This window comes from Temnothorax longispinosus, chromosome 6 (assembly GCF_030848805.1).
Source record: "Temnothorax longispinosus isolate EJ_2023e chromosome 6, Tlon_JGU_v1, whole genome shotgun sequence".
In the NCBI taxonomy this organism is placed as follows: domain Eukaryota; kingdom Metazoa; phylum Arthropoda; class Insecta; order Hymenoptera; family Formicidae; genus Temnothorax; species Temnothorax longispinosus.
The window spans coordinates 8,379,312-8,401,254 of NC_092363.1; the positions used below are offsets into that span (position 1 = coordinate 8,379,312).

At 36.2% G+C, this 21,943-nt stretch overlaps 2 protein-coding genes across 10 annotated transcripts in view; one reads left to right on the forward strand and one right to left on the reverse strand.

The window, feature by feature from the left end:
• The window catches only part of LOC139814052 (dual specificity calcium/calmodulin-dependent 3',5'-cyclic nucleotide phosphodiesterase 1), a 100,289-nt gene that overhangs the window by 43,924 nt on the left and 34,422 nt on the right, over positions 1-21,943 (reverse strand). Inside the window, exon 1 of one of the 9 annotated variants that reach the window (XM_071780009.1) lies at positions 10,639-10,882. The exons of 7 other annotated variants lie outside the window; for them this stretch is intronic. In XM_071780009.1, coding sequence (XP_071636110.1) covers positions 10,639-10,846 — 208 coding nt within the window. In that variant the 5' untranslated portion in view covers positions 10,847-10,882. Of the gene's footprint in view, positions 1-10,638; positions 10,883-21,943 lie in introns of those variants that run through there. One more of the 9 variants, XM_071780012.1, reaches the window with a different exon arrangement.
• Positions 12,686-21,943, forward strand: part of LOC139814050 (probable ATP-dependent RNA helicase DHX34) — a 58,575-nt gene continuing 49,317 nt past the window's right edge. The window contains exon 1 of the mRNA XM_071780004.1: positions 12,686-12,836. The gene's annotated coding sequence lies outside the window, so the exon portion shown is untranslated. The remainder of the gene's footprint in view (positions 12,837-21,943) is intronic.

Consider the following 21,943-nt stretch of genomic DNA (forward strand, 5'->3'; position numbering starts at 1 on the left):
ATAGGGTTTTACAATACTGCGCCCAATACTGCGCTAGTACTAGGTTATCTATTTCAATATTGAAATTCTTATATAAGAAACTCTTGTAAGCTCGTAATAATCGACTGTGAGTGACAAAAGCGCGCGTGTACTATCCATTGAAAACGTTGCAAAAAAATCGCAACTCTCCGAAATAATAAAATATTGGCACCGAATAAAATTCAAACTCAACGAAGTTACGAAATTTCTATATTCTTTATTAAGTATATAGAAATATGCCAAAAATTTTTTGTATAAAAAATGATATTATATAATAATTATAATCTGTCCTGTATACATATTTCCAACTGATTTTAGGCCTCAAATCATCAATAATGATACGCAAAAATAAAAACAATCGATATTCCAGGATCTCGGGTATTACCTCTTAATATAATACGCGCGCGTGAATAAATTTACGAAATTCGTAACAGCCCGGCATATAATCGCAATTGACGTGGACAATAAACGGACCGCTTATCGAATGGAGTCGTCGCCCCATGGCATCCGTTCTCAACGCCGCGCTTTCAAAGCATGAATTATGCATTTCGCTGGGAACATCGATATTAGGTACTCTTGAACACAAGACGTTCGAACCACACTCTTGCAGTAGGAAAATGATTTATTGTCCTCAATCTCTCTAGCGTAAACTTGCAAACTTTTGTCTGCGTAACTGAGATGATCGCTATCGAAAAAATTCGGTTAATTACTTATAGCTTTATATGCGATCGAAAGCTGGGTCTAATCAAATAAATCTTAAAAAATTATATATGAAATAAGGGTAGAAAAGACTGAAAAATATAATAAAATTAGAAATAAATCGATATCTCCAAATTTGCGGAAGTTAGAGCAACCACGGACATTTCTAGAAAAATTCAAAATTTTTTTTAAAAAGAACCCCTTTACCGATCATCGCCAAATTCAATAACAACCTTCCTTGAATAATACTCTATCGATTAAAAAAAAAAAAAAAAAACATCCCGATATCTCAAAAATTACGGAAGTTAAAGCATATACAGACGACAACAAAAACATACATACATACATACACACGGACATTTTTTTAAGGCGATATTTCGACGTTTTACAACAATCTGAACATATTGGCAGAAAAAACTCAAAAACCAAACTCTTCGTTGGTTTCTTCTACCCCTATTTCATATATAATTTTTTTAAATTTGGTTGACTAAACCCAACTTTATACGCAATCGAAGGTTCATATACGAAATTCACGAAAACAAAGCTTCCTCTATGAGAAAGCAAAATATATGTATCAGGAATGGCTAATAAGTCTTTATATATATAAATAATGCCTTTCTTATATTCGCTCTATTTTGATAAATGAGTATTTTGATAAATACTCATATAATACAGAAAAATATCGATGTCACAGATTGCGAGAAACAGCAGAGAAAGTTTTGATATCGTGTTTTAAAAATCTTATATCCTTGCGTAAAAATAAAACTTTAATTCTTCGTTAATAAAATAACGAGAATATGATATAAAGAGCGAAAATAGTTAAGAATTGTTACGAGAAAAATATAAAAAAAGATCAGCGAGATCACTGAGAAAATAAAACTCTACTAACATTGCGCTAAAAGTTTTTTTAAATATGCAATGTTAGTAATATATTGTCGTATCGTAAAAATTAAAAAAAGTTTTAAGTAAAAATTATAATTATAAGCCCGACTTCCGTGACGAGTCAAACAAATTCGTTGTGTTACATATATATATGTACGTGTTATGTGACTGTAGCAAATATTAATTTTATATCTAAAGGCCCTTGCACAATGCCAGACAACAGGCAATAGAAACAGGAAATATAACTAAAGATTCATTAATTATAACCTAAAAAATTCGAATGCTACGATTGGTTGGCAACAGGCAATAGGTACAGAATTTAAATTATCTCCGACTTTTTTTGGGTAGCTTCACGATGCTTTCGACAATATTCGCGGTATATTGTATTTGGGGTACAACAGCCAATTAAGATACGTGAGATAATTGTCAGCGAGTTTTAAGAACTTTAGAAACGAAATTAAAGCAACAGAGTTAAAGCAATTAAAGTTGATTTTATCAGACCATTAATATACGTACATTCTAACTATAACTAACAATAACAAGAGATTTTTCTGTGTAATCTTTCTTGTTCATCATAATACAAAATTTGGATAAATATAACGATAAGCTGAGCATCGTTTAGAAATTGCAATGCACGTGAAAAAAGCTCAATGCAAATTGAATACTGCAAATCGGTATATAATTGAAATAAAGCATCACAATTAATTTAATTTCGAGTACAGCATTGCAAAAAAAGAAATTAAAATTTTGAAGAAAAAACAAAGCGCGATTGAGCACAGTGTAACTCAAGTAGAGCAAATATAATATTTCGACCCTTTTTATATTTCTCTTATTGTTTCTGCTATATGTAGATATTATGCTATTATATCTATATGTTATTATAAAATTTATTTCTAATTCTCGATGTAATTAAAAAATTGCAATATAAAATACCACAATATTATTCGCAATTTAACAGCACTTTTGCACATTACTGTTTAATATTAAAATGTAATAAGTAACGTTTTTAACATTTGGAGGCGCGATTTATTTAAATTGCTACAATGTACAGCATTATGGAATGTAGCATACCTATAACTGAGAGCGTTGAGCAAGAAGTTTCATGGGCTTTGCAAGACAAAGGAAAGGCAAACAATTTAAAGATTTCGTAAGATTTCTAGTAAAACAAATCCCAATGGTGCGACCGACGCGACGCGAACGAAATTGTTTTCCAAGTTTAGTCACAGCAGTTCGCGTAGTCGCGTTTTACGGTCCGACGGGAGTTCGAAGCTCTTACCAGCAGCATTTGGCCGGTTGTCGCAGCCTCTTTTCTGCTTCTGCAAGATTTCGTAGTGACATTTTGTCCTCGCCGCCGCCGCCGCTTTGGCAGACATATAAAATACGCTTTGTGGATATATAAGCTACTTTGAGATTTCCTACGCTATCCTACGGTAAAATAGTAGGTATCCCTAATAGTCTTTATAATCGATTTCTGTTTGATTTTACGCGCTTACTTTTTACAAAGATTTCTCAGAACTGCCAAACATATAATATTTGATATTTAGAATATTTATATCTATATAAATTTATAAAAAACATTAATTATTTCTCCATGTGAAGTTGAATAGACAGCAAAATTCGACAGTTTATATTTTTTATAAAATATCTTTTTTTAACTGTCTCACGTATATCTCTCTTAAAAGTAGAAAATAAATAATTTGTTAGTGTTCTATCACAAAATATATATGTCATTTAGACTTTTTGCGTATCATTCCTAATGGATCGTTCAATATCATCCAATTAATAACTCGCGAGTGCAAGTATAGGCAGAGTAAGCGTCAATGCTATCTCACACAATAGATATTGCTAAATTGAAGGGAGTTTTATTCCTGAAATAATAGAAGAATTCATCGAAGCGTAATAGAGCACGTGCGCTGATCTCTTCTAGTAGCCTAGTAGCGGTGCTTCTCGAAACAGACAAAAATTAAATCTGGTATGATTTAAAACCAAGTCAGACAATTAGGAACTTTTTTCTTTTAAAGATAATTTTTGTGTCAATATTAGACGGAAAGTGAAATGTAAATCGAGATGCGAGCGTATCGAATGTGATCTCATTCCAATCGTATCGAAATTATTTTGTGCGCTGTTAATCTACGTGTCCTACGTTGACGAGCAACAGCGCAATCAATAATTTGCAAGAACTCGTTAGAGAGAATTGGTGGAAAACAAAAAAGCAATTTACATGACTCTTCATTTTGGATGTTAAATGATTTTTTTACTCATAAATAATTATTGATTCAAATTTTAAAAAATATTCAAATTTTTAAAATATTGTTTAAATAAAACTGTCATGTCTCTGTATGCGTCATGATGGCAAGAAAAGTAATCAAAGCTTCCTTAAAAAAAAATGACAAATAAACTCGTTGAAACAAGTGTGTGTGTGTGAAGCTGGCATATCATTTCGCGGAAAATTATTAATTATTGAGAGTTCTGGGTCTATTCTCAATAGTTCTATAGTTCCTGATTTCGAAGGATCGGCGGTGTGGACGCAGGCCAGCAGAGGGTCGGCGGAGGATCAACGAAGGATCGGCGGAGGAACTGTCGAAAATCAGCCAGCGTTTCACCCATATACCCGTAAATGCGGCTTTCTCGGGCGATGAAAATTATTTGAAAATAAAAAAAAAACAACTTTTATCGCCAGAACTCTTCCTAGAACTCATGTAGGATCACTATAAATCTTTTAAAATCTGACAAATACTGTACCGGAAACTTTCGCAGGACAAAGTGAGACGTGCTGCGTGAATCTACCGTCTCAGTTTGTATTGACGCATCTTTTGGCTTTAATGACCAGAACTATTTGTTTACTCTATCAAGAACTATAGAACTGTTAGAAAGTAAAGCCAAAATTCTCAATAATTAATAATTTTCCACGAAATGATACGCCAGTTTCACACATGCACAACTGAAATAGACAACTGTTTTTCGATAAACGTTTATTTCTTTCATAAAATGTTACTTCGGCCGGGACAATTTAAGAGGTAGCGCTCGTAGCGCTCCCTAATTTTGACAATTTTTTTATGGGAATATAGTGAATAGAATACAAAAATCTGTTTAAAGGTCTTTATTGTACATACTTTAAAGTGTGTTCACAATTTTTTTCAATTTTTTTTACAAAATGGCGGCGCCAGAGCTCAGCAAAGGAAGCCGGAAGTGTTCTGCGGCCGGAAAGATTTCTCCTCCAATTTTTGACCTGAAACAAAAAACCAAAAATTTTTTAGTTTTATATAAGATTAGCTCGGGAAAGACGTACGGAAATTAAAAAATATCATTTTTTTGTAAAAATGGTGCACGTTTGAACATCATTGTTTAAATGAAACGTTTTGTTCAAACGTGCACCATTTTTACAAAAAATGATATTTTTTAATTTCCGTACGTCTTTCCCGAGCTAATCTTATATAAAACTAAAAAATTTTTAGTTTTTTGTTCCTGGTCAAAAATTGGAGGAGAAATCTTTCCGGCTGCAAAACACTTCCGGCTTCCTTTGCTAAGTTCTGGCGCCGCCATTTTGTAAAAAAAAAAAATTGAAAAAAATTGTGAACACACTTTAAAGTATGTACAATAAAGACCTTTAAACAGATTTTGTATTCCATTCACTATATTCCCATAAAAAAATTGTCAAAATTAGGAAGCGCTACAGTGGTGTTACCCCTTAATAAAGCTAGTAAAAAGTTGAAAAAAAATCAATAGTTTTGCCTATTCATATGAATTTATTGGCATTGAACGCATGTAAGTACGAAATTCGATTCGTAACATATACCGGGAGAAGATATAGCCGTACTCCAAGTATAATATGAAGACCAGCATCACTGAGTTTCTTTGAGCGTTATTCGTCCACAATCATGTTCCTCTTAATATACCCCAAAAAAAAACGCAAATAAAAAGTTAATTGATAGAATATATATATCAGAAGTAACGGATGCGCGCAAAATGATACAATAAGCTAGCTTAATTAATGGAGCGCGAATAATGAATTTCTTCCTATCGAAGTTCAGCTAGATTTCAAAACGATATCCATGGCATCTATCTTGCTTTCTCATTCACTTTTCCTACCAAACATTGATTAGTACCTAACTATCTTTCTGATGATTTTTTTATTACGATCCGATGTATAAGTATGTATATTCTTTCGAATTGAAATTGAATTAAATCAAACGAGTAAAAAAAATTGCAAATGGTATATAATATTTACGAAAAAATGATAGACCTCTTAAAATTACAAACATTTTTTGAGCGTCATAATAATGAACAACTACTGTATTCATTCTGTTCGATAGACATAAATGATGCAAGTGTAATATGAGAGGAATAATTAACTCACCGACTAAAACGCGACGTTTATGTGCAATCGATTGAATAAGTGGATGTTAACGGATATATTGTAAATATTGAAAGACTGTTACAATGATATTTAGACTGTGAGCAATTAATGTCATTCTCTATTCTCTGTGACTCGGTGATAAAAGAATGAGTGTCTATCTATACTCTTTATCCATCAATTTTATAACACTTATTTGTACATATATTGTAGATAAATATTGTAGATGCATATAGAAATAGAGAAAATGATAGAGAGATAAAGAGAAATAGAGACAGATAGAGTGAAAGAATATTAAATAATAATTACAAATTTTTGATTATGAAATTAATTTTGAAGTTCTTACTGAGCACAACACACATTCTTGCCGAATTATTATAACTTAATGCTATTATAATAGCTATAATACATATGTTACTTATTGATATGTTACCGCCGCAATGTTTTTGCAATGGCTAATATTAAAGAAAATTGATGGACAATGTAGTGATTTGTGCATGATAACAGAGATCGCGAGAATGGAAATAGAACATCAACCTTCTCTTCCGCCGAATGTCATGGGATTAATTAAACCCGCAAATTGGAGACGCTGCGGCAATTCTATTACATCCCTCGACTCATATTAGAGAAAACGAAGAGACGCTCAAAGAAATTTAATCACACAAATAATTTTGTCACAAATAACGATTGCGTTAATTTCCTCGCAATAAGCCGACAGAAAAGCCGAGTTAAGTCGAGTGTAAAAGGAACCACGCAAAGATCGACGTCGATAAAAAAAACTTTAATCTCTAATTAAATCGTTGACAATTCTAACTCCAAACTTTCTAATCGAAGACCGCGGAGATTAAGAGATTTTCCAACGAACGTCCGCATTCAAGATGTTCTGTGGAATTGCAAAAAATAAAATGGGTATTTTTTATACTCACGTATACGCGAGGTGTATTCGATATACATGATGATAACAAATTTCTTAAAATCGCGCGTCGAAAATGATCCAACGAGCAGAAACGTATGGAAAAAAGAAAAAAAAGGAATAAGTGGATCACAAAAAATGAAAGGGCTCTTTAAAACGAGGTGTACGTCTTTCATCAACCGCGAGCGACCCGTTTTTTGCGAACGACCTCTTTTGAATTCGCTTTAATGATAGTAGTTTTCGAGTTATGTCGAGTTGTGATAGCGGTATAGTCATATACGCGGCCCATATTAGTGCACGTTCTCTCTCTCTCTCTCTCTCTCTCTCTCTCTCTCTCTCTCTCTCTCTCTCTCTCTCTCTCTCTCGCACATATCCCGAGAGAAAAATAAAGTTTACCAGGAAGGGACGCAAACACGTTTCGCTCTTGTTCTCTGTCACATTAATGCATGCAAGATAAGCGTGAAACGCTCCGCATGGGCGGCGCGACGCGACGCGGCCGCAGCGGCCCGGCGCGCGGCGACGGATTTGCATAATTCTTAATAACTGCTCTCGCACATTCGCGTCCAGTTTTTTGGTTGGGCATCCGATTACGCTCTCGGGCATTATACACGTGATATGCGAGACGTGATATGCGATACGCGATACTCGATATGCATGCACAACGAGATGCCGCAATCGGAATAGGTATGTATAATACTGCGGCTGGCGAATTTGTTAATTATTAATAGTGAGATTATGTAATTACAATCAACTCGCGTATTCCGGCTACCAAATGAATCGCGGAGATACGTTGGGTTAATTCTAAATTATATACATTGCTACCATACATTGATTACGCCCGGCGTCGAGCGCATTCTCTAACAATGTCGAAATGGATAATAATCATGCGGAAATAATCATATTAATATTACATCATACGTGTCGTAGTGAAAGAAAGACATCGAGACTTTATGCTACATTTATGAATAATGTATATCGCTGCGTACAACTTTTGTTTTAAATTTAAATCATCGTCCATATCTGCATGTGCGCCGAACAGATTCTCGTGTGTATAATTTTTCGTACATATATATGCAAAGTGTATGCAAAGAATAATTCTGTCCCTATATGTCTATATGTATAAATATATATGTATATATATGTATATATATATATATATATATATATATATATTTTTTTTTTTTTTTTTTTTTTTAAATAAAATGTATAAAAGTAAGGCGTATAAAAGATTGAACTTGACATTATCGTTAAATTTTGTAAGATAGAATATTCATGCGCAGATATAGCGCATAGATATCTTACATTTATAAAATTCAAAAGAGAGATTGTATGTATATACGAATATATTTAAAATATTACAATATATTTCTGTATAGATTAAGTTCTTAAATTTTAAAATGTTATTAAAATGTTAAATTAAAACGTCGTGCTAACTTCACTTTCGCAAGTAAAATTTGTCAAAATATTGATTTTGTGAAAAATATTTCGGAACTGAAACTTTCTGATACTTGGATATTTTATAGCACATAGGAAATCTATAATTGGACCTGGGAGACCGATAGTTTTTCTCGCAGCAGTCGCAAAAGTATAAAACTTCCGCGAGAGCACTCATAAAAACTGACGTTACATTTAGGTAGATTTTAATTGTTTTAACCTTTTAAGTCCAAGTTTTTATTCGTTAAGAGAAATAAATATTATAGTTTAATATGATTGAAGATACTTTAATTAAAATGTATTGAAAATTGTTAAATACACACGTTTTGGTGAAATATACTCTGTTCAATAATACCATGTCCATAATCCTTTAATAATAACATAATAATAAAATAATGCTTCAAGCATAAACTATAAAAAAATTAAATTATAATCATTCTTTAAATCTATGTGTATTCTTCAAGCTATCTAGCTGATACATGTATATTAATGTAAATTTCATCAAAAGATATCGCGTTACCGGTCATACATTGCGCATGTGGAATATATTATTGATCAGGCAATAAAATTAATTAACGCGAAAATTTCTGCATTAATTAATGCTTTGTCTGATATTTATGATTTCAGAAACTTATATATTTCTCTAATATCTTTCATTTTCGTACAAAATCTAATTGGGTTAATTAAATGGGCGTACTTATTGTTAGATTATAAAACTTCTTATACACACACACGAGTTGTTTATGTGTCTACATTATTTAATTAGCACATTATAAAAGAGCAAAGATTATTTTGAGATAAGTGAGTAATATTTGCATCGCATCAAATTAATGTTATTCTTTTAATTAAAAAATTGTCAGTAATCTTTGAGACTTTTATCCCTGCTCAAACGCAAGCCATTGGATAGCTGAATCACTTTTACACATAAAGAATTAAAGTTATAATTAAACTATATAATTAAAACAATAAAATGTTTATCATTTATCGATTGCATCAGAGAAGCGAGAGAGAGAGAAAGAGAGAGAGAGAGAAAGAGAGAGAGAAAGAGAGAGAGAGAGAGAGAGAGAGAGAGAGAGAGAGAGAGAGAGAGAGAGAGAGAGAGAGAGAGAGAGAGAGAAAACGAGAAAAAGAGGGGGGGGGAGAGAGAGAGAGAGTGTGTGTGTGTGTATGTAAAGCTCATTTTAAATTTGTTACTCACTTTGTATTTTACTGCTAAAACTTATCTTACCATTAATAACATTAAATTGTATAAAATATACCCTCATTGCATGAAATAAAATTAATCATGTTTAAAAATATATTAGATTGGAATTATTGGACTTATGTGCATATATATAATTTATATGATTATTTAACTCGTTAAGATTCATATATTTATAAATACTAAAACCTAGTTCAAGCGCGCATAATCTAAACATAATTAGACGCGAGACATTAATGTGCGAGTACGGTGTCTCAAACTTGCAAACGACAATATAACTATGTTACGTCTCACGGGAATCTCTAAAATGCTAATTATCCTTCGGGATATCAAAATGATGTATTACGAATCTCAAAACTACATAAATGCATTTGTTTTATTACGGAAATTAAATCTTTGTAAAAATAAAATAGCGGCGATCTTTCTATAATTCTTATTAGCAAAAACAGAACAGATTTATTGTAATTCGATATAATCGGATATTAATCAAAATTTTGATTAAAAACCAAGAATATAACTTTCACAGAATTTAATTCTTTATTATTTTATATTATTCGCAATAGTTGAATTTGCTCTGTAAATATCTGCTGCATTATGCCTACCGAGCGTTTCAGAGTTGCCGTTTTCACGTTCATTGAGCAAATTTGTTGCCGAAATTACAATGAATAGATTTCGAGTATAAATGTCGGACACTGAAGAAAAAAATTCGACGTCAGTGTTTATTGTCACTAAACGTATAGCAATATAATTCAATCTTATGAAATTTTATGCAAGATTTGAAAGAAGAGAGATCGAAGTAGATATACATATATATGTTTTTACGTTAGTCTACGTTGTCTTTTATTTTATTTTTAGCTATGAAGAAAACAGATAAGGAATCTGATACTACTCTTTCCACTAACAAATTTACTAAAGAGTATTAGGTATCTTTATACATATAAGGCTAGTTTGTTTTGCCATTTTTTCGTATATTAAGTAGGTATATTAAGTGCTTAATAACAAGCATTACATAAAGGAAAGCTTCTTTTGTATCAAATTATTATGAGTTATTATTTATTATATTTTGATACCTATCTAGACATGTTATCGATCTTATGATTTATCATAGATTCGAGATATTATCGCGTTATTACTCACCGATCACGTAATTGTATCCGTCCAAGGTTAAAACGCACTTGCGTGTATTTGGTAAGGAAGGAATGCATGGTACTTGTCTCTGTGAAATTCGCTTGCTGGGACTGCACGAAGGATTAGATGCACCTGGATCTGAATGGCATTTTTGTACAGTATCTTTGCCTGGTCTAGACATTGTCGTTCTTGATTTATTTTGATTACTTTTACTCATTGTCAGTCTTATTTCCTCGACATCTTCTCATTCGAGTATAAAAGCGCACGAGACTCAATCTTCCTGTGCAGGAGTAGGTCTCTTTGCAACTACGGCACTTTACTAACCCTACAGTTATACACTTTGCATCCCTTATCGCCTTATCGCTGTCATCAGTCACTACATTTTCTAAGCTGTAAGTCTAACAATAAGTTATCTCTATATGATTCCACTACCAGAACAAAATCGACGCGCGCGATTTTACATCTTATTTACGATATTGGTATAACTTACGCAAAGCCTTAGCAGTTTAGTTTATACATATATATATAAACCGTGTCCGAGATTTACCTGTTATACCGTTTTATATCGCGCGCACGTGCAGCGTGTCGACCGTTGCGGTTTGACACGAGATTCCAAACTCTTGGTACGATAAATCATCGGAAAGTAAAGGTGTTTATGGCGTCGAGTTCTCTCGTTCACTTCTTTATTTCCGCACATTTAATGTGTTACGGAAATAATGTTAGTTACGCCTCTTGATATGAGAATCAGATTGACCGATGCGCACTCAAAATGTGAATAACCGTTCGTTTTTCCAAAGGCAGATGATGGTATAGTAATTTAATTTTCAACATGCGCGAAGCAAAAGATGAAAGCTTCTATCTTTTTATAAAAGCTTTTTATAAAAGCGCATCAAGATTCTATCATAGAGAGAATACATTTATTTTTATCTGTCTTTACGATTCACAGATTACCATCTCGCATCTGACATGTTTAAAAGGACGGGTTTACACGTACCTATATCTATATATCTCTTAAACCCTTTTTCACTTTTTTTTTATTTACTCTAATTCTTCTTGTGCACAACGTAACTTGTTTTCTCTTCACTCTGTCTGCAATAAAACTCCTCGTATTTAAATATCGACGTGAGTTTCAGTTCCAATCCGATCGACGAACTGGACTCGATCACGATCGCACGAAGCAGGAACGAGCACTTATCACAATCTCGTACAAGTTTCGATTCTCGATCGGAGAACGTATTCTCTTCAATTTACGATGTTTCTCTGTCGCAACATTATGCGACAGCGCACATACGCGATACGTGCCGAGCGGAAATTCTGTATATATGGAACAATATTAGTATACCGTCTTCTTGTTGGTGATGCAACACAGTCAACACGTCTCCATGTCTCCACGTGCTCTTCGTAGCTCGTCGAGAATCAAGTTTTTGAAAGCTTTTGAAAGCGAGAAAAGATTTTCGGAAAAACTGTGGAGTTTCAATTGTAGAAATGTTTGTACGTTGTAGAAAATTCGCAAAAACAGGATAGTTTTGAACTTGTCCTCGTTCGTAGATCGTAGCCTCGTCGTACCCTCTTACGTTGGACTGCTCGCAACTGCTTACGAGAGTTGCGAGCGGCCGCGGGCGTATAATACTCGTGAGTATAGTCGTATACTCGTGACGTGCACACTGCACGCACGCGGGCCACGCGGCACGAGTCTGGCCGCGAGTTCTCGCCCTGACAGATGGTATGGAGGGAGAACGAAAATCAGGCGATCGATTCACGTTACCATAACGTTAACGTCGCAGCAGTGCGATTCTGTAACTCGTTATGCGTCGTTATGTGCTCATAACGACAGTTGCGCAGCTTTTTTCTTATATAGTATACCTGCGCAACTGTCGTTATAAACACATAACGACAGCATAACGAGTTACAGAATCGGGCCCCAGCAGTGCAATTCTGTAACTCGTTATGCGTCGTTATGTGCTCATAACGACAGTTGCGCAGCTTTTTTCTTATATAGTATACCTGCGCAACTGTCGTTATAAACACATAACGACAGCATAACGAGTTACAGAATCGGGCCCCAGCAGTGCAATTCTGTAACTCGTTATGCGTCGTTATGTGCTCATAACGACAGTTGCGCAGCTTTTTTCTTATATAGTATACCTGCGCAACTGTCGTTATAAACACATAACGACAGCATAACGAGTTACAGAATCGCACTGCAGGTTGGTTACCCGTACCGGTGCACTGGCGCGGCTTGGCGCGACGACGACGACGGCGGCGGCGGCGGCGGCGGTGGTGGCAGCGGTGGCAGCGGCGCGCCCATGCCGTCTCGCTTCCGACTCCGACATGCCATGCTGAGCGGCACGCACGCGTTTTCACGGGATACGATTCGAAAATGCACGACAGCTACCATCGTGCATAATATAGGCCCTAAGTGTATCTTTTCTCTCCTTCCTTTCTTCCTTCTTTTGTGCTCGCGTTCACGCGATGAAATCCAGGCGAAACTTGCTCGTAACTCGTAACTACGTTCGGAGCAGACGTGCGTTCGCGCTGTGACTTCCAAAGTTCCCGCTCGCAACTTGGTTCGTTGAACTCAAATTGCTGGAGCTGAGATTATCCTTCTCTTATCGTAAATCGTGTATATAATATAGGGATTCGAAAATGGGCGAAAACGCAATCAAGCGTCATGCTCATGCATCCCAATTTCGCCGAACAAGCGTGTACGCGAGCCAATCTTCTTTCAAAAATTACGATACATAGTACCGATTCATTCAACGGCAAAAGAGCGAAAGAACAACGTCGTCAAGACATAATATTCGTCTACAAGTCAGTCTTCTTTATAACCAGTGTTTCTTTCGGCTGATGTGAGGTAAATCGCAGCAGTCGCTCGGGGCAAGCGTCCGAAAGCTCTGCATACGGCATACCGCTCGCGTATGCAGAGCTGAAAACGGAAAGACGGTGACGGACGCCGCATGAGCCGCGACCAGTGGAAGAACCGAGCGTGTGGTCAGACGCCAACGGCGGCGCCCGGCAAGATTCGGTAAACGATGAACGATGGACGGTGAACGGTGGATGGGAGAACGAGACGGGATGAGGTAAAATGAGAGAGACGAGACGGAACGAAGGAGTAACGCGCGCGTGATTATACGACACGCGGGTCGCTAGGAAAATGGATACGAACGTCCGATCTCAGTCACGGTGCCGCTACAACTGAACCACTCGAAAACCTCCACCTCTCGCCATAGTCCTCCCTTCTCTTTGCCGCGTCCCGCTCCCAACACCCCCCGACAGCCCATTTGACCTCTCTCTATTCAACCACCATCCGTTTTCATCTCTCGTTCTCGCTCCCCGTTTCTCGCCATCGTGGCTTCTCTCCCTCTCTGGTATCTTCCCCGTCCGTCTCTTTTTCTCAACCGAAGCTTGCCAATGTTTTTTGCTCTTTCTCCTTCACTCGTATCGTACTTGAAACTTGAGACTGTCTTTGCCCTCAGGTGTACATGCGTGCGTGCGTGCGTGCGTGCGCGTCTGAGTCTGACACTGATTGTGAGTTGTGAGTATGACTGAGTCTCTCCCGACACTTTCTCCGGCGCTTACTTCGCCATCGGCGGCATCGGCCCCGTGAAACGACACTCGGAAACGATGCATGATGAACTGATTTTATGCCGCTACATTTCTCTTTCACTTTTTGTTATCTTGGTTTATTTAGTTGCTAGTATCATAGTGGGTTCACCAAAGGGTTAGTCAAAGACAAGAATGGTATAATTAGATGTCTACAGCATTCAGATGTTGTGCAGTACAAGTAGATGATGCATGTCTTCAATCTTTTTTCAAAATTTAATAACAATTTAACAACAATATTGTTGAATCTTCCATTTTATTGTTTGTCTCTTTTATAACATGTATGGAAATTTAAAAATTTCGCAAAAAAAGTATAATGTTAAGTAATGAACAAGTATATAGTATAGATAATATATAGATATTTATTATTTTTATTTTTCAAGATCGTTGATCTATTCTACGTAATATGGAGGGGCAAAAGCCATAGTGGTGTAAATCAAATTTTTTAAAATATTGACTCGTGTGCATAGATGCAATTTATATATTGTATAGATTTAGTATCTATGCACATGAGTCAATATCTTTAAAAATTTGACTTACACCACTACGGCTTTTACTTCTCTATATACCTAATAACATGAAAAAAAAAATGTAACGTAAATAAGAGATCGCACACGAATTCATATTCAAAGAACTTGCGACATACATGTTATACATATGTATGTAAACGATCAAACGTTCGTCAACGCTTTAACTTTCAATTCTTTTCTAGAGTTGTAAAAAAACTCGAGGAACCCTTTGGGATAGAGTATTCTGATATTCGTGCGGTCGTTTTAGCTGAAGAACGTGCTTGTCCATCAGAAACTCATATATTCTAATATGTTTTGAAAAAATTCTCGCAAATTTCCTCCTTATTTTAAATTCAATTGTTCCTCAAACAAGAATTTTATCGCAAAAGTAAATTAAAATTATTTAATATAATAGATATGTATCAGACATATATATTATCATTATTTACCTAATTTAGGTCAATCACAACAGATCCACCATACTGGTGATCAGATACTTAACAACCGCGATCGATATCACGGTACAAGATCTTCAAAGACTAAAAATGCAGCAGCTTCCGCACTATTAAACCTTCGAAGCTTGCTCGAATCTCGAATTCAACGCGACCTGTCTTTCTAGTGACTATTGCGTCCGTTCTTCTTTTGTAACGTAGCGTTCACTCGTATATCCGCGCCCGCGCCCCATCGCTTTCAACGACAGCTCTTTATCTTCCTCCCGCGCTGACCGAAATATCCAGGGAGTTTCACACGATTACCTCTTCTGCGTGATACTATCGCATCTAAGAACCACTCCTACTGTGACCCAACTAACCGCTTAATCAGCCACCTATCTAAATATCCTGAAAGGATGTGAAAGTGTGAAAGTAGAAGAACCACTAAAAATATTTATCTACAGCAAAAAACGTTCCTTCCAATAATGATTTGCGATAAGATCACTTTTATTTTGCGTTAAATCCAAATGTGAAAACAATAGAAAACGAGGCGTTTATAGATAAATCAAGCAAAAAATTAAGCAAATTAAAACGTAAGCAGTGGCTGCCTAAAAATAATAGAATTGCATATGTTAATAGTAGAAACATTTCTCTCTACATACTCGTAGATAGGTTTGCTTAAAAGTATTACATCACATTGTGCATACCTATGTACAATTACAATCATAAAACACTGGAACTTTACACTTTGTGCAAAGTTCTAAAAAAATATTTTACTGTAAAGAGTATCACTATATCTCTATCTCTTTAAGAAGAAAGTCACAATAATAAAAATTTATAACATTTTTTAAGATAAGAAATTTTCCCTAAAATAAATGCCTTAACATGCAGATTTACATTTTTCTTCGCGAAATTTTACAATGTAAGAAACATCAATTTCACTCGTCTTTTCTTAATGTCGAAATTACAACCCTATAGAGGAGAATAACAGATTATAACGAAACGGTATAATAGTTGGCCAGACAACCTGTGCAGTAGCCAGCGTTTATTATAAATGTAAATGCATTCTGTTCGTGATATTTCTACTCTGATAAAAAGGGGAGACGGCAATTTCAATTACGGCTGGTCGCGCGTGTCTGCGAAAAAAGCGTCAATTTAACAGGAAGATAATCTTGCTGCCGAGTGTCGAGCCGTTCTAACCTTCCTCAAACGAAACCCTCTTCTGTCACCCTCATAAATGAGATTGCTACGAATCTTTTTCACCTTTTCATCCTTCTCTCTCTCTCTTTCTTCCTCTTCTTCTTCTTCCTCTTCCTCCCTTTATCCTACTCTTTTTTGTCTTTGTTTCTTATTACTTATTTTTTGTTCTTTGCCCATGCGTTTCAGGTATTTATCTTTCTTCTTTTTCGCTTTTTTACGATGAGATTATTCGCGTGTTGTACAAACGTATGCATCAATTCGTTCAATTTTGTGAAGGTGCAGGTCGAGTGAACACAACAGAGTGCTTCATTAAATGCGTCTGCGCCTGATAAATTAATGCACTCGCACGCTTAGTTTGCTCAAAGATATAATAGTTAACGTCGGACGACTTAAGCACAATGTAGACAAAGTTTGCCGCGCCTATACTGTGTCTGCCGATCTGATGGTGGTAGAAACGCGGTGTCTTCACCAGATATTCAACGATTGATTGATTTCCGACTCAAAATATATATACCATATGTAAACATGGAGCAGCGCACGAAATTTATTCTACGTTCCTTTCCACGGAATTCCTTTTGACGCTCTGTACTTGACACGTAGCAATGTACTTTCTGGTTTGCTTTTTATTTCTTGTTTGCTCAGGAACTCACCCACACACACACACACACACACACACTCTCTCTCTCTCTCTCGCTTGTCTGGCTTCTTGTCTTATTAAATAGAATAAAAATTATACGCAAAGAGAATCGATTTATCTATAACGTATTTTGTATTCAAAACAAATAAGTTTAAATAGGTGTACGTTTTCTAAAAATTTTGACGAAATAAGAAAAACATACATCTTTAAATAAGCAACTTTTTACTTTATTTTATCTTACATTATTGCCCCTATATGCAAGTTAAAAAAAATTTAATTCTTATAAAAATAATGAAGCCCTTTATACAACGCGATATCGCTTAAAAACATCGGCGGCCAATAGACGCCACGAACAATCGTAAAGTTGTGCATGGACGATTAAATCAATTCAAAGAGAGGAAAGAGGAGGGAAGATTTAAATTCCACGGCGCGACCCCATGGCGCGCGGCGATATAAAAGCGTCCAGTATTGCAAGAGATGCATAACTCATTCGACGTCCGCGCTATAACCCGGATATTTTCGCAATAAAAATCCCGTGGCTCGTGATAATGCTAGGTTTACCTCTATTTATCACGCGGCGCACTTAATGGCGACCGCTATGGGCGCTATGTACCCATCAATTAATATACCTGTGTGCTCATCAAACGGACGGAAGAGAAACGCGATGGTGGGCCACCGGGTTAAACCGATGTCGGAGTCAGCCAATTATACGTTTATACGTGGGGCTGTATATTCCTATCCGCAGCGCGTGTACGTACGTGTATGTGCCGTCCTTTACCGACTTAATGTCGCACCAATTATCGACTGCTATTATCAACTCGATAATATGTATAGACGTTACATCATAGACCGAATTCGCCAATGATATCGATGACGATGACGAGCGAGACCATAAGTCGCACTCCGGACATCGAGCTCGAACGAATTTCTTTGACCTCGCGAAAACGCCTTGACCTTTACCACCAGCGACTATAAGCGTACACAACTTATCCTCGTGGTCGAGGCATCAATCATATAATCTTCATAAAAACGGTATTCGCTTTTGTGTTTGCTTTAGAATTTTAGAAGCTTGCTCTCGCAGTTGAATGAACGCGAGTTGTGCTCTCGGCTATAATCGCATGCTGTCTAATATTAGTTATGTTGAAAATTTCAAAGTAAATCGGATTAATTACAGCTAGAGTAGCTAAACTAATAACGCATCATTGAATTTGCTCGCAGTGAAAAGTGTGAATAGATAACATACAAATGTTTTGCGAAAACAAGAAAAACTCGAAAGTATAAATTGATAATTTCATGCACAATTAAGTAAGCGCGCGCGAGAGAGAGAGAGAGCTCTGTGTTAAACTTCATTACTCAGTTCAATAATATCGCAATATGTGAATATATTACATAATATATTCACTAAAACGTGACATTTAAACGTATAGCATTTGAAACGTAACATAAAAAGATAAATTAATTTCCTTAGTTACAATTAATAGATATATCTTAATTAATGCCATGCAATATTATATAGTAAGTTTTTGAGAGCACAGCGTATAACGATTTCTTCCTGTATGAGCATACGGCTATATGAAATTGGATTAATGAAACGTTAGGAACAACGTCTCGAATAAATTGCTCCGTCCGCAATTATATTATTCATTAATTTAATTAAATTTTGCACGCGCCGAGAACAGTAATAACGGCGTAAAAGTAATAATCCGATTAAAAGTAATATCAAAAATTGTCCAACAATATCATAACTTTTTCATACGTTCCGTAGTTAATTAAATATTCGAATTAAAGTAGTAGACAATTCTCTTTCCCATGAGGACCATTGTCATGTAGAATTAAAATTAACCGCGCGATTCCAATGGTGACCGCACGTAATCCGGGCTTAAGTCGGACTACACCACAGACGCGTAAACTCTGGCCTAATTTCGCACAACCCAAATTCAATCAACGTTTAGCAAGCTCCATACCGCTAACTGTTTCAATTTAAGACTAGCGGGATATCGCAAGTGTCTCGACAAAATCCACTCGACAAAAGGGTTATCGAGCCAGATTTCCACGTCGTAAACAGAAAAAAGTGATGTTGTATGAACAGCATCAGTGTAATTGAGATAAAACCTATCATTGATACGCAACATCAATGTTAATGAACAAGAAACATCATATAATTTTTTTAATAATTTAAATATTTGGTCCAATAATATCCAATTGAATTAACTATTTATGTTTGTGGCAGCTCGTGACGTCGACGTTTAATTGAAGCAACTTAATTTTTTTTCCGTGTAGCAAGTATTCGTCGCAAAAATATAAATCTGTTTCGACCAAAAAAAAAGAAAATATATATATATATATGTAAGATGTCCTAAAGCTATATATGGCTCTAGTTCCGTGATGGAAGATGGAGCCGATCTTTATGTATTTTTGTAGAAAAAAATCGATTTCTAATCTTAATCTAAAAAAATTTGTTATTAATAAAGAAAATGTAGATCGATCTTTTTCGTGCGTTGCGCTTCGTACGTGTAACGTCGCCGTCGCGTCGCAGCGTACGCGCTGCACGCTTTGCACGCATTTCTAAATTCTGAACAACTCCGATTTCCGATTGTCATAGGAAATATCTTGGCGCGCAATATACCATCGACGTATTTATTTTGTGCGAGGCACAACGGGGCGCATTGTATATAAGTAGACGCGACGCGGCGCGACGCGGCGCGGCACAATGTTGATGACGGTACATCTGGGGATGACAGATAGCCTCGCGGGATATTTCAGAGAGATGTTCCGGATGTTAGCTTATTAGATCGGTCGTAGCTCGTATAGCCTGTATGTACGTCGAGCCTGAAGCCTGGAGTCGATTGACGGTGACTGCCGAGCTCCCATCGACGACCAAGCGACGTTATGGCTTTCGATTACGCTGACCCGCGCGCGAGACACCCCGTGTAGGTAGGGTGTACGAGAATTACGGCGTTATAAACGGGCGACGAGCCTGAAATTGTCACGCAATTTTATCGTTCTATCGCGCCGCGCGCCGCGTCCCTATATCGCCACGAAATACATATCGGATAATACGTTAGCGCAGCGGACCTCAGGTTTATTCTCGCTCGTCATGTCGTCATCACCGTTATCTCGCGCACCGAGCGCCGAACGTAGGACCGAAGAGTAGCCGCCGTAGCCGGTCGATAGATAAACCAATGTACCATGTCCGTACCGTAATCGAGAGACTCGGTCTCCAAGATGTTACTCGAGAGAGAGACGACTCGTACAAATGATTCATTCGTCAGATAACATTAGGCTAGTGTAAACGGAATTTAAGTCAATACTTTATGTAGTTTATGTGTGAAGCGATTGCTATTCACAGAAAATTAAAGAAAATTCCTTTGAAAACGATGACAATTTTTTTTATATTCAAAATGGTCATTAACGGTCGCAAAATCGCAATAAATAATTTTCAATCACGAGAAAGCTCGGTGTCGCTTTACGTATCTGCGATTAATCTGATATTATAGTAACATTAAATCGGTAAATCTAATTGAGGGTTAAAATATATAATTAAGAGAAAAATAATTGTGAAAAACACAAACTCCAACTCGCAATTTCGTCAATGTAGCTCCCTGCAGTATCCTAACGTGCGCATTACTCAGAGGTTCTAACATACACCACGTCTAAAACTAGACACCAGCAAATGCAATCGATTCCCGTGTTCCAGGCCTTGCTGCAGCTCTACTTTACCGACCTCCACCGGAAATTACGGCAGGCTACGACATTTCCGGTTAATTCCATAGGCATTAACAAAAGGGATATTAATGTTTGACAGAATTAAAGCCACGCGTTTCCTTCAGTTATCTGCTTTTCATTACAGGCATACCGCTTCTATGCCGCGCACCTCGGCTCCGAGTCATAGACCGACAAAACTCTTATCAGAATTCAGATAAGAAATCAGGATCGCTTTAGCAACCTCTTTATCAAACTCTTTATTTTTCAATAAAAAATATAGCATAAAATCTAATCGCATTCAATTGAAAATGAATTAACTTGTAGATTAATAATAAAAATATAATAATATAATATTAATATAATAATACGAAATATCTCGCTGAAATGTAGCGAGCGTTTAAAAAGTCCTTATTCCCGCAAACAAGTTTCGCGAAATATATCCATACAAGCGAAATATTATGACAATACGCTTTATCGAAGCACGACGACGATATAATTAAACTATACATTAAATGACGCAAAGTATGCGACCTTCACCTTTGAACACACAGCGGAAGATACATCAACGTCTCCGAACAAATGCACCGTTCGCGACGATGCGACGCGACGCGACGCGCGTCAGTAAATATGCGCGCACGAATAATTCATCGTATGCGATATTTACTATTGTGCCACTCGCGTTTGAAAGGTAGGCGTATTCGTAGTTGAGGACTTTCTCGCGCGCGTGGATATATTTCTTTCTTTTTATTACCAGTCGCGGACGCTTTAATGACTCGCGCATGCTTATCGCTGTTATGCATTGTTCCTTCATAAGAGAATATTTCACATACCAGCTCGAATATTCGTCTCGACTATATGAATATTTTATTGCGGCATTATTCTATATACTATATATACACAGGCTACAGATTGTTTGGCGAATAGATGCGCAATGAGCGAACGAATAAGAGGGATCATCGTTATCAAAAATATTTTAAAATTATTTTTTAAAGATTAAAAATTGTTGACGTTTCGACATTTCAATCGAGAAAAGATCGCTTTGACTTTCAAATAACACAAAGCCTATATATACTCGCACCAATCAGGCCTATTATAGAATACCCAGAAATCACCAAACCATGTGGCATCCAACGATAGAATATAATCATGGACATTTTTTATAAATGCAATATGCATAATTTATATGTATATAATATATCCATCAGATTAATCAATAATCAAAAGTGTCA